Source organism: Lagenorhynchus albirostris, chromosome 3, assembly GCF_949774975.1.
Source record: "Lagenorhynchus albirostris chromosome 3, mLagAlb1.1, whole genome shotgun sequence".
Lineage (NCBI taxonomy): Eukaryota > Metazoa > Chordata > Mammalia > Artiodactyla > Delphinidae > Lagenorhynchus > Lagenorhynchus albirostris.
This window is the reverse complement of record NC_083097.1, coordinates 112562167-112575529: the sequence shown is the minus strand read 5'-3', so window position 1 is coordinate 112575529 and position 13363 is coordinate 112562167. Positions and strand designations below refer to the sequence as shown.

The following is a 13363-nucleotide window of genomic DNA, read 5'->3' as shown; positions in this document are numbered from 1 at the left end:
TGTCCAGTGACCTTATAAACTCAGTGCTGTGCACTGTCCATGGCCAGACCCGGATGGAGGAGTGGCTTAGTCAGGTGCCAGCACCATTCCCCTCTCCTGTCATAACTGCTCCTGAGAACTCAGGTATACTGTGAGAAAAGAACTTTGCCTGTAACCTCACAACAGTCAGATACATGCCGGTGCCACAGCACTCTTAATATTCTGTCTAATCAATTGGAGTGGGTGGGGAATAATCAATCTCAGCTAAAACAATTTGGAGGCAAATGACAAAATGCAATAGTGTCCTTCCCCACTCCGACACATGCAGATTCCCATCCCAGCACTTCTAATTACGGGACACTAATCCCTCAGCCTCATTCCTAACACAGCACCTCTAAAAGATAGTTTGCTCAACCTTGGGCTTGTGTGTTTATGACAACTGAAAGGGAGGATGGGCAAGGGGGCCACTTGGCTCAGCCTCATGACCTCAAAAGGGCTGTGGGCTGCGGGTGCTAACCGTGATTGAAGTCTACACGTGGTCACTGAGACACTGACAGGGACTGGAGGAGGAAGATGGGCAACCACAAATTTAAATCGGACCCCCCGGATCTTCATGCCTACAGGCACTATAATTTAATGTTCATTTAAAATCCAGAAATTGTCTTGGGAACAGCACAGCCTGCTTTGTATTTTTATGTACTAACCACACTAATCTATTATATATAAACATTTATCATTTGCCACTATTTTCTCCTATTTTGGCCTTTGTTCACTAAAAAAAAAAAAAAAATACACCAAGAATCTCAAAAGACTCTGGAAGTATTGGATGACTTGCTCAACACTGAGAGCCTCTCTCTCCCATCTCTCCAGAAAGCTACCCCCTTCACCAGTGTGTTGACATCAGAAAGATCCTCTCAAGAAGGAACCGAAATCACCTCCCTGCTGGTTCCACAGCGGTCTTGAGTCAGACCCTCAGAGCCGCCTTGAACAGTTATTCACCTTCTGGTGTGCACCTGCACGCCTTTCCAGGATCCTCCTCTCTTCTTACACCCCCAGTTGTCAGACAAGCAAGCAAAATTGCAGGAGAAGCCCCAGTCTTGGCATCACTTGGACTTCCTCTGAGCTGTCACAGGAACACGCCCAAGCTGCCTCAAGGGCTTAGGCAAGCACAGGATAGAAGGGTGGATGCTAAAGCAAGATACCTGTTCCAATATGAGGGGCAAACAGAGGCTCTAGGTATAAGTCAACAGTGACTTCAGCATGTGGTCCAGATTTCCAGAGGTTATGATTCTGGGCATCCGGGGTGGGGTCCCCCATCATCACTACCACCTCAGGTGACCACAGTGTGAGAAACTCTGGCTTAATCCAGTCCCTTGGAATATCTGTATCCCCCCTTCCTCCGCCCCCCACACATTGGCAGCTGAATGGCTCACACATCAGGCAGCCAGAACGCCTGGCTCAGCCCTCACCACCTCAGTGCCTGCTGTGGTTGGTTTTATTACATGCTCACATCATATCCTATTGTGCTCTGAGAATGAGGGTTTCCACAGATGTGCTCTGTACTAGGCTCCAAGGGATTATGGGGGTAGGAGAAATTTTTATCTCCCCCAGCAAGGATATATGTCCTTCTATAAGGGGTCCAGCTGTTTTCTCTCAAAGAGAAAGCTCTGAGCCTCACAGAGAGCAGATCTGAGCCTAAGCTACCATCTCATTCTCATCTTCCCAGGGTTCAGTTCCATCCTTAGTGGCTCACTTGTAGGAAGGGCCCCCAAGCCTCAGGTGCACTTACTTATTCAAAACATAAGGGACAGGCACTAATGTCCAGGAAGGAGCTGCCCCATGCACTGTCCCAAAGCCAGGAGCAGACAGGGCAAGGCTAAGATGCCTGCCTGGTCAGGTCAGTAAGGCTCCGGCCGAGGTGGGGGACAAAGGCAGGAGAGCACAGAGTCACCGCTAGCTCATGAGGTGCCTTTGTGCACATGTGAAAAGCATGGCTTAGCAAGTGCTGGAGAAGCTAGATTTTAGCCCCGACTTGCCCTGGATGCCCTTGTGCAATAAACCACTGGAACAACTGTGACAGCCCTGCTCAGAAAGAAGCAGCAGGAGAGGAGACAGAAAGGAAGGAGAAAGGTCGCCATGGCCATTCAAGGCCCATCGCAACTGTCCCCTATCCTCATCAACTAGACCCCCCAAAGAAGCCCCATTCAGACTGGCTGCCACAGTCATCCTTACCCCTACCTTCTACCTAGATTCTATTCTATTCTATTCACATCCCATCTACCCTTCAAGGCCTTCTCAAGTCCCCCTCTCCCAGGAAGCCTTCCCTGACCATCCCCTTCCCTTTGGTGGGCGCACAATGCCCTTCAGATCTATTCCCTTAGTGGGCTCCCAGCACTTCTCTCAGCCAGTGGCAGGTCACCTTTCTGTGGCCACGTCTCCCCTGCCCCAAGACTCTCCACAGAGCACCTGGCACCGTGCAGGTGGCATGCAGTAGGTGTTTACTGTGTATTGACTGATTAATTGTGATGGAAAAACATGGAATGGGGGCTGAAAAGGCCCCTGAATCTGGTCCTAATTTGACCACCAGTAATCCCTGGGATACCTGGAGAAAAGACCTCCCCAACTGCTGCCCCAGTTTCCCATGTACAAGGTGCAGCAGATGGATGACTAAACTCCAAGGGTTCTGCCGACCTTGAACCCTAGGCTTATGAGGCTCAGAGCCGATGGCCCCCCACCAGCCAGGTTCTCCCCTCTGTCACCCCAGTGTCTAGCACAGTGCTTGGCCCAGAATAGGCAAGCAATATGGCATATGGGTTGCCTCTTTCTCTATGCTTTGGCAACCTTAGTGTTTAACTTGGTGCCTTATTTAGCAAACCACAGACATCAAGCTTGACCAACTCAAGCAAAAAAGCCCTACTGGAAAAGGCCTACTACGGAGGTTCTCATGCAATCAGTGGGTGGGCTGGAGAACCAGGCTTGGAAAATGGGGGTGTGGGGGGAAGGAGGTGCAGATCCACAGCTGAAAACGCTCAGGGAAAAGCTAGGTCAGGACACCCACTGGTTCCTGGCCACCTCTGCCACCACTGGCCACTGCCCTTCTAAGCTGCTGCTACAACACAAGTGTACTCTGAACTGTCACCAGCTCAGAGCCTAAGTTCCAAGTGGGGCATGCAGTTAACCCACAGCCACACCCTAACTGCCAGGAATGGGGAGAGAGGTGTTCATGCATTCACATTCCTCAATGGGAAGGGTCTTCAGGGGCAAGGCAGTCAAGAAATGATAAATGATTCAGATGACTCTGTTCCCTTGACCAAACAGATTCTCTCTTCTAGTAATTTGGAAAAGAAGCTGTAGTACGTTGAATAGTGGCTCCCAAAAGATATGTCAGCCCAGAACCTAAGAATGTGAACTTATTTGGAACAAAGGTCTTTGCAGCCGGAATTAAGGTAAGGATTTCAAGAAGAAATCATCCTGGATAAAGGTGGGTCCGAAATTCAAGTGGCCAAGAGACAGAAAAGAAGACACAGAAACACAAAGGAGAAAAATACAGACGTTGAAGTGGTGCATCTAGAAGCCAAGGAATGCCAAGTGTTGCCAGGACTCACCAGAGGCTAGAAGAGGCACTGACCGGATTCTCCCTCAGAGCTGCAAAACGAGCCAACCATACTGAGGCCTTTATTTCAGACTTCCAGCCTCCTGTGAGGCTGTGAGAGAATAAATTTCTGTTGTTCTAAGGCCCCTAGTTTGTGGGAATTTATTACAGCAGTCTCAAGAAAATAATATAGGGGCCCAGAGGTATCATCAGGTCGAGGCTGGTGGTAACGTGCTGGGTCCATGGGGAAGCTGATACAGGGAGAGAGACACAGGGCAAAAAGCAGAGTGAGGACTCCGGGCTCCTGCAGGATCCCACAAATGCCAGCAGCCTTTGGGTTCTTTGAGATGCCCAGTATTACCTACCAATTTCCCTTTCTCGCTCAAGCTGATTAAAGTCACTTTTGTGATTTCTAGCAAAACTGTTAGAGCCCTTGTATACATGTCCAGCCTTCCCCTCAGGTTCAAGTATGTGTGGGGTGCAGCAGCGGGGAAGGGAGGGCTGAGTCGAGTCCAGTGAGCTGGAAGACAAGCACTGGTCAGGGAATTCCCTGGCAGTCCAGTGGTTAGGACTCCGTGCTCTGCCAAACACGTGGGGTTTGATCCCTGGTTGGGGAACTAAAATCCCACAAGCCACGGGTGGAGCAAAAAAAAAAAAAAAAAAAAAAAAAGACAAGCACTGGTCAGCCACCCAAGATGGAATCTGCCTCCAAATGGCATCCCTTCAGAAAGGGACAGTGTCCCAAGCAGAGTCACTCGGGCTCTGAGGACAGGTCAGGCACCAGGCCCAAGGCCACCACTGAGATATGGTGAGGAGGCTGAAACTTTTCTGAAGGTGTTCATTTTGTTTTTAACTCCCCACCCCCATAATCTGGTGCTGTTCCTTCGTGACTATTTTCCCCTAAGCACAAAATTGCGGGTGTCTGGGTCTCTATCGCTCCAGAGCCAGCGTTGGTGACCAGAGAGAAGCTACTCGTAACATGCAGAGTGGAAACCTTCTGCTGGGACGGGCACTGTTACCTCACTAAGAGGGAGAGGGGATGGGGGGCGAGGGGCTCCACTGAGTGCTTGCTACCGTCTCTCCTGGGGCGGGAAAGCCTCGCTGGCTATCGAACCTGAGGGGGTCTCAGAGGCTGCAAGCGCCGCTCCAAGAGACGCAGCACAAAGAGTGGTGAGGGTGGGTGCTGGGGGAAGCGGCGAGGGCTGCCGGAGAGAAGGGGATTCGCATGCCTCTGTTACTTTAAGAATCTTCGGACAGTGTTGGGGGCGGAGGGTAGTTGGAGGGTTACGAGGGTTCGGCCAAGACGCCACCCAACTTGGGAAAGCATCCATGCCTTCGCTTTCCTCCCTGCCCGCCCCCCCAGGCGCGCCCGCACCCTGCCCTAGGTGAAAGTCAATAGAGCCATTCCCCTACTTCTTCACCAACCTGGACGAAGCAGAGGTGCCTGTCTCCGCCCTCTGCCCTTTGAGCCACTCTCTGGTTTTCTTAAATAGGGTTTTCCCCGGGTTCCCAGGGCGCTGCATCTCGCAACCATTCCTGGGGCACTCGGTCACAAAAGCGCCCTGCCACGTGTCCCAAGAATATCATCTTACATCATCCTCAACAGGGTAGACTTGTGCCCCATTTTACAGATGGGGAAAGTGAAGTCAAATCACTAGCCCAAACTCACGCAGCCACTCAGCAGCCTGAGGAGAGGGAGCGAACCCAGGCTCTCAGCGGGCTCCAGGTTTTCGCAACTCGCTGCGCGGCTCACACTTTCCGCCCAGCGCCCCGCCTCCCCATCCCACCCCAGCTAGGGGCTCCCTGCCCGCCCCTGGAGGAGCGTGCCTCGGCGGCTAATCGCCGGCCGCCCCCGCCCCCGTTTCACTGCCTAGAGACGCCCGGGCCGGGTTAGTCCGGAGACCGCCCCGGGGCCGCGCGACGCCGCCGATTGGCCCGCGGTAATTACGGGCACGCTCCGGGAGGGGGGAGGGGCGGCGTGGCCCCCCGCGAGCATAAATTATGCAAATACCCGGGCGCCGCACGGGGCTGACCTGCCGCCAAGCTCCATTCACGGGGGCTGCCTCGGGGGCGGAGGTGGCTAGGGAGGGGGGCGCCCATTGTTGCGCCGAGTACTTAAGGGGTCCTGAGGCCGGTCGTGTGCCACACTCGGTACTCACACGAGCTGATCTGATCGCCGGCGAGATCACTCGGGAGACCGGCGGGAGCGTGGCCCCTGCAGGCGAGGCGAGGAGTTGAGGCCAAGTTCCCGGTGCGCCCCTGCGCCCTTCCAGCCCTTGGCGCCCGCAGCCGGCACAGAGTAGACCCGGGCCATCCGGAACGTAAGTGCGCCCCGACGGCCCTGCCCTCAGCCCGGACTCCTGCCCTCTAAGCGCCCTCTTAGCTGTCCATCGGTCCTGCACAACTTCACGATGCCAGCCCCTCTGGAGACCTGCCTCTCGGACCTCGACTGCGCCAGCAGCAGCAGCACCAGCGACCTGTCCGGCTTCCTCACCGACGAGGAGGACTGTGCCAGGCTCCAACAGCCCACGTCCGCCTCGGGGCCGCCCATGACGGCCCGCAAGGGCTCACCCGGGATTCCCGGGGCGTCGGACACTCCTCGTGCGCAGGACGACGAGCAGGAGCGGCGTCGGCGCAGGGGCCGCGCGCGGGTGCGCTCCGAGGCGCTGCTGCACTCGCTGCGCAGGAGCCGACGCGTCAAGGCCAACGACCGCGAGCGCAACCGCATGCACAACTTGAACGCGGCGCTGGACGCGCTGCGCAGCGTGCTGCCCTCCTTCCCCGACGACACCAAGCTCACCAAGATCGAGACGCTGCGCTTCGCCTACAACTACATCTGGGCTTTGGCCGAGACTCTGCGCCTGGCCGACCAGGGGCTGCCCGGGGGCGGTGCCCGAGAGCGCCTCCTGCCGCCGCAGTGTGCCCCCTGCCTCCCCGGGCCCCCGAGCCCCGCCAGCGACGCGGAGTCCTGGGGGTCCGGGGCCGCCGCCTCCCCCTGCGCCGCTGCCGCCTCGCCACTCTCTGACCCCAGTAGCCCCGCCGCCTCCGAAGACTTCACCTATGGCCCTGGCGACCCCCTTTTTTCCTTCCCGGGCCTGCCCAAAGACTTGCTCCACACGACGCCCTGTTTCATCCCTTACCACTAGGGCCCCTTTTGAATACCGTTACCGTCCCCCTCCCCCAGGCGACGGACAGTAGGTAGGGGCCCAGTTGTGGCCTTGGGACCCCAGGTCCAGGCAGAGGAAGAAACGGGAGCTTTAAAGGGGTAGGGGATACCTGAGCCGCTTGTTAGGTCGCTGCACCCTCCCAGTGGCTGCCCCTTAGTCTGTTTCTCCAGCCCTCAGCCCCGGGCCCCTCCTGCCCGCCCCTAGACGGCCTTTCCTTTTGCACTTTCTGAACACCACAAAACCTCCTTTGTGGCTGGCTCAGAGCTGACCCCAGCCACCACTTCAGTGTGATTTAGAAAAGGGACAGATCAGTCCCTGAAGACGAGGTGAAAAGTCAATTTTACAATTTGTAGAACTCTAATGAAGAAAAACGAGCATGAAAATTCGGTTTGAGCCGGCTGACAATACAATGAAAAGGCTTAAAAAGGAGAGACAAGGAGTGGGCTTCATGCATTATGGATCCTGACCCCCACCACTGCAGGCTTGCTCTAGGAAGAACCCGAGACTCTTGCGTAGCTATTCAGGCACTGGGCTGGAGAGTACTTTAATTTATTCAAGATGCTTCATTCATATGAAAATGTATTTTTGTACATAAAGAGTTTATTCTATTATTATGAGCTATCAAAGTTTACATTTTTGTACTGCAGATATTTCGTGTAAATAAAAAATAAATAAAAAAGAAAATAAGTCACCAAGTGTCTTGCCTGATGTTGGTGTCTCTGGGATTTTTCTTCCCTTCCACTCGCTGTTCAACCACGAAAGTGAAACAGTATCCCCACCCACCTTCAAAACTCCAGTCCTATCTCAAAACAATTAAAAATAAAATGCACCTGATTTCCACCAAGATATGGATACAGAGAGACTAGGGCATTTGAGACCCATCATTTCCTTTCGCTTTGTAAACACAAGAGAGATCTTTCAGCTCCCCATAAGCCAATTAAGACTTTTTAGTGGGGAATTAGCCCCGATCTGCAGCTACCTGTAGAGGTAGGGGCGGTGGGAGAGTCTTTCTTTTGAGGAGCTCCACATCAGCTGGCTCTGTGTTTCAAAGAGAGGGGATTAAAAAGATCAATACAGTATGACCACTGGCTAGGAAGTCCCAGTGACAGGTGGGCCCAGGCTGGGCAAGCAGAAGGGTCCACTCTTACAACAGCGTATTTAGAGGGGGAAATTGATTTGTAAACAATGCCTCCAAACTTGTTCATTGAGGCTGGGATCACCCTGGCTGGGAGGACTGGGATGAATTATGCCGGTGTGGTGTCCCTGGATGGGCATGCAGCTGCCTAAAATTGTGAGGGTGTCCTCACCTCTCCCTCCCCCCACCCAACACACGCTGTGCCTGCAGTGTCCGCAGAGGGGGGCACGCGGTGGACTCAGTCCTGGCTTGTTCAGCTAGCCAGGGGCAACAGCCAAAGCTTTCATTTGCTGCCAGAGAAATCAGCCGCCCAAACTCAGTGGGGATTTTTCTGGCCGTGGTGCGTTTGTCTGTTGTCTGACAATTAGCTAACAGCACAGACCAGTAGCGGCTTTTGTTTTAAATCTCCGAATGTGGATAATTACAAGAGATAGTTCCTAAAATGCAGTGGCTGCCTGTTCCCCCAGCTCATAAGTTACCCCACATTAAGACCAATTTTTTTTTCATTGGTTTCCCTTTTTCATGAATATAATTATTTACAAGGAAGAGGTAGAAATGGGTTCAGGAAAATAGTATGCTATAGCGTTAGAGAAATCATATCGGTTTAGGAGGTGAATAGAAGCAGAGGCCAAAAGTAAGGCCACTAATAGCATTTTTCCCTTGTGGAAATGTTTCCCTCCTCACACACATGTCCTGATGAGTTGGATCCACAGAGTCAGATGCTGGGTCCCCAGCAGTCATTGCTAAGTCCAGCTATGGTCAAGGAGCCCTCTTTCATATAAAAAGGCTCCTTTTCAGAAGGTTCTGAAAAGTTGGATGCTTTCTCTAACTGCCCTCAGAGCAGAGACAAAGAGTCTTCCAAGAAATCTTCGGAAGTTATGAGGGCTCAGAACTGAGTTGCTTCTGCTAAAAGATCCAAGGAAAAAGTTGTGTCTCCTGAATGACCCTGCCCGGGGCCCCACTCTATTGTCTGTCTCAGAATTAATTCACTCTACCAGCTTTGCATTTTCCTATAGCAAAAGGCACAAATGGTCTGCATCAGATTTTCTGCTCTCCCGTGCATAGGATGCTTGAAAGTGCCTCCCTCCAGCTTTCTAAGGGGCTCAGGCGGGGTCTGCGAGAAGGCAGGTCCCCTACGGAGATGCTGCTCAGCCGTGGTGTAGGTGCACATGTCTGGGCTAAGGGAAGAGAAGGGCTGATGCGTATCACTGTCCAAAAGCCTTGGGAAAACCACCAGCAGACAAACGTCCCACACACCCCGGGCATCCTGGAGCCAACGGCTGCGGTAGAACCTTTGTCTTATACAACTGCCTACAGCCAGCACTGAAAAGGAAAACACCACTACCTCCAAGACTGAAGAAGAGCAAACTGTACTCCCAACTCTGTTACCAAAATAGGATCACAACTCAAGGTACAGATCCCAGAGCACCTTCCAACTAAAGAAGTATCTTTAACAGCATGGACTGCTGGAGGGAGTTTCCACCTCTGCCAGTTAATACTGTTCTTTCTTCCACAGAAGCAAGTGTATAAGTATGGCCTTCGTAGCTCCCAAAAAGAAGAAAAGAAGTATGGTGATTTAAAATGCTTATCCCCAGCCCAGGGGCCTCTTTCTTCCTGCAGCAAACTCTCTGTTCATCCACCGGTGCTGTGAAGGCAGGCTGGGGTTACCAGAGTATTCTAATGAATCACAGAGCAGAGAACAACCTGCTGACAGCCACGATTCACTTCCTCAACAGAATCTTCCACTGAGGCATCATCCAGCACTTAGAAAAGTTTATTTATTCTCTACCTGGATCTGTCTCTTTGCTTCTGTCTTTGTGTAACGTGTGTATTTTTACATTCTGCTTCCAAGCCTTGGAGAAACCAGGTCAGAGAAGATGGGGATGACATAGTAAAATGAAGCATTTCACTCTGCCTGTCATTTCTTTAATGACTCTATCAAGCCCTGCTGTGCGCTGAGCACTGTTCTAGGCACTGGGCTGACCAGGACAAAGTCCTCACCCGAAAGGAAATTACACGCCAATGGGGAAAGACAAAATCAACTTATGACAGGTGGTGGTAAATGTTGAGAAGAAAAATAACATAAAATAAGCGGAATATGGAATGCCAGGGTGGATGGAAGGTTGCTCTTTTAGAAAAGATGGCCAGGGAAGGGCTTTTGATGCGATGACATTTGAGCAGAGGCTCAGGTGCAGAGGGAAGGAGCAAGCCTCAGCAGGATCTGGAGGGAAGAATTCCAAGGAGAAAACACCACTCTGGCCATGCACCATCTAGTAAAGGGACGAGGAGGCTGATATACTGGAGCAGAGGGCATGAGGCAGGTAAGGATGGAGACAATGGGGGCAGTGCAAATCATGATTTTTTTTTTTTCTCAAGGTAATTGAAGTGTTGAAAGAAGAGGAGTGTTGTGAATTTGCTTATATTCGTAAAGGCCACAGTGGTTGTTATAGGAATAGCAGGGTTTAGGGGCCAGGGTGGAAGCAGAGACCCAACTAAGGACCTGCACCACATTAGTCCTGAAGAAAGGCTTATAGTGGTGGAAGGTTTTGAAGAAGGAAACAACAGGATTTGTTTTAGGGTGTGAAAGAGAGAAATCAAGGATGATTTCAAGTATTTGGGTCAGGAACAATGAGCACACAGAATCCATCCCCAGAAGTCCTCTACAAATGGTTAATTTTGCCTGAAACTGCTCATTTTAGCTCCCAAAGCAAAGATGGAAACAGGAACTGCAGTGTCTATAAGATAAAGACACGTTGCTGCTAAGGACAACCATAGCTTTTTCTGGCCTCAGGGTCTAAGAGAAATGCCTCAGAGAAAAGTTATAATGGAGGGGGAGTAGGGGGAAGGGTTCCATGATGTCCAGGGCAATGTCCTCGATAACATCCTCACCATTAACACCATCATACCAGCTAACACTTACATAGCACTGATTCTGTGTTCTATGCACTTTCTAAACACACTACACATATTAATTCATTTAATTCTCACAACCCATGAGGTTGATAATATCCCTATCTCTGTTTTGCAGTTGAGAGAACCGAGGCACAAAGTAGTCAAATGATTTTCCTGAGAGCACACAGCAAGTAAGTCGCGAAGGTGGGATTTGAACCCAGACAATCTGGTTCCAGCATTTCTACTGCTTCTTACATTGCCTCTCTTGGAATGAAAATGGAATACAGCTAAGCAAAAGGCATCATGGGCCACAGGCTTAGCTTTCTGAGGCCCAGCCCTATCCAGGTATAAGCTTAATCATAGCTACAGGCAAGGCCGCTGCTGCCATATGGGGCCTTTGGTTGAATGAGGAAAAGGGCTCATTCCCCGGCTCCTCCTGGTACACCAGCCCTGAGACAGGGTGCACAGCAGGGTGAGGGGACTTTCTTCTCTCCAACCCCCAACCTCCCATGGGGGCTGTGCATGGGGCACAATCCCTGTGACCTGATCTAGCAGCCCTGCCTAGAGGCAAGAATAAGTCAGTGGAATGTGCCTCTTCCTGACTGAGATAGAGGAAGACTGCAGAGGGTTTGGGGGGAGTTTTCTGGCAAGGACCTGGGGTGTCACTGCTTCAGTTTGCAAGGCCAGTAGGGCTAAGAGCCTGATGGCATCCTTTTGTGAAATATCAATCTCTTCACCATTCATATCTGGCCAGAAAGGCCCCACACATCTTACCAAGGCCTAGACTTCCTTAGAAAATATTTCTGGGGTTGCTCCAACCTAGGCCAAGCAGGGAATCAAGGTTCCCAAGTTCCACTCCAAAGAACCTAATGGTGAAAATTAGAGCCTGGAAGGTGCTCCAGCCAACTTTCACCAATATCCTACATCACCCATTAACAAAGAATAAGCCCAGGTACATTGAACTGTAGGAGCTGTCACTTCCTGGGATGGCTTAGGACAAGCACTTGGCTTCAGTACTGAGCTTACCTGCTTGCCTGCTGGGCTAGTGGCCAGGACCAAATCAACCCTGGAGGCAGGATGCCAAAACCGGATGATGGGATTTCAATTATATCGCTTTGGTTTCTACCACAACCTAGCCCAGAGGTACCCAAAGCTACTGGACAAAAGAATCATCCAGGAAGCCTTTCTTCAAAAAATGTAGATGCTTGAGTCTTTCCTCCAAAGATTTTCCTTCAGAGTATCTAGAGTGAAGCCCTGGCAATTGTATTCTTTAAAAAGGTGCACAGATGGTTAATAAACACAGCAGGATTAGGAACCCATGTGCTTTCAAGAGATTGTCCTCCCACAAGATCCATTCTGTTCCCCAGGTGGCCCCAATGGAGTTGGAGCCCAGATGTGCATGGAAGTGGAGAGAATCCTCTGCACATTTCCATCGTATGATCATGGGACACACATGACAAGATGGTCCTTCAGATTTCTTACCATCTTGATAGGACTAACTCCAAGATGGGGCCAGTAAACCTCACAGTTTTACAGTGATGCCCAATTGCTCCAAGCCCAGAATCATTTTAGATTTCACTTGTTTGGAGCATGGTGACAGAAACTGCTGGTTATTCACTGAAATCCATTCTCCTCTTCTTCCTGGACACATGGCTATACTACATTTCCCAGAATTCTTTGCAGTTAAGTGTGACTGTGTGACTGGGTTCTTTTCACTGGACCATGAGCGGAAATCCTGCAAGCCATTTCTGGGACTACATCTTCATGACCATGGTGGGAATTTGCATTTTGGGGTACAATGTAGAAAGCATCTAAGAACATCAATCCTGTTCTAAGAATGAGAAGGAGTCATATAATCTACAAAATCATAAATTTCTTCAGCTAATCAGAGATGTGAGGTCATGGGGCAATTAAATAAGAGAATTACAAGGGAGAAAGCCCCTCCAGGGAGAGACAGAACATGTGAATTGTTTCGTCTTGGGTAAAGCATGGGGGAGAGAGGTGGCTGCCATATAAGCAGGTAAGAAGAAATCAGCTAAAATTTTAATAAAATCTTAAAAGCCAAATATGGGCTAGGGTGTCAGGTTGGAATAAGAGAGTTTATACCCACTTGCAAGCTCTTAGCCATGGGCCCCACTAGGTGCTCACAAGAAAGATTAGGCCGGGGAGACTTCCCTGGTGATGCAGAGGACAGGGCTTCGAGCCCTGGTCCAGGAAGATCCCACATGCCGCGGAGCAACTAAGCCTGTGCGCCACAACTACCGAGCCTGCACTCTAGAGCCCACGAGCCACAACTACTGAGCCTGTGTGCCACAACTACTGAAGCCAGCGCACCTAGAACCTGTGCTCCACAACAAGAGAAGCCACCGCAATGAGAAGCCCGCGCACCGCAACAAAGAGTAGCCCCCATGGGCCACAACTAGAGAAAGCCTGTGCATAGCAATGAAGACCCAATGTAGCCAAAAATAAATAAATAAATAAATTTATTTTTTTAAAAAAAAGATTAGGCCAGGGCAGAAGACCAGAGGGAGTACCCTTGGTGGTGAAGGTGTTCAGGAGGTGACTGCTGCTTGGGAATAGTCACTAGTCCCACTCACT

The 13363-nt window shown here is 51.1% G+C and overlaps 1 protein-coding gene across 1 annotated transcript; it reads left to right on the top strand.

The window, feature by feature from the left end:
• Positions 1 to 5982: 5982 nt before the first annotated feature.
• On the top strand, positions 5983 to 6717 carry NEUROG1 (neurogenin 1). Its single transcript, XM_060146253.1, has one exon. It carries the CDS (start codon positions 5983 to 5985, stop codon positions 6715 to 6717), a length of 735 nt encoding a protein of 244 aa, XP_060002236.1.
• The last annotated feature ends 6646 nt before the right edge of the window (positions 6718 to 13363 follow it).

Bases quoted from the DNA above. Each gene is read 5' to 3' on its own strand.
- NEUROG1 (XM_060146253.1), top strand. From the start codon at position 5,983: ATGCCAGCCCCTCTGGAGACCTGCCTCTCGGACCTCGACTGCGCCAGC.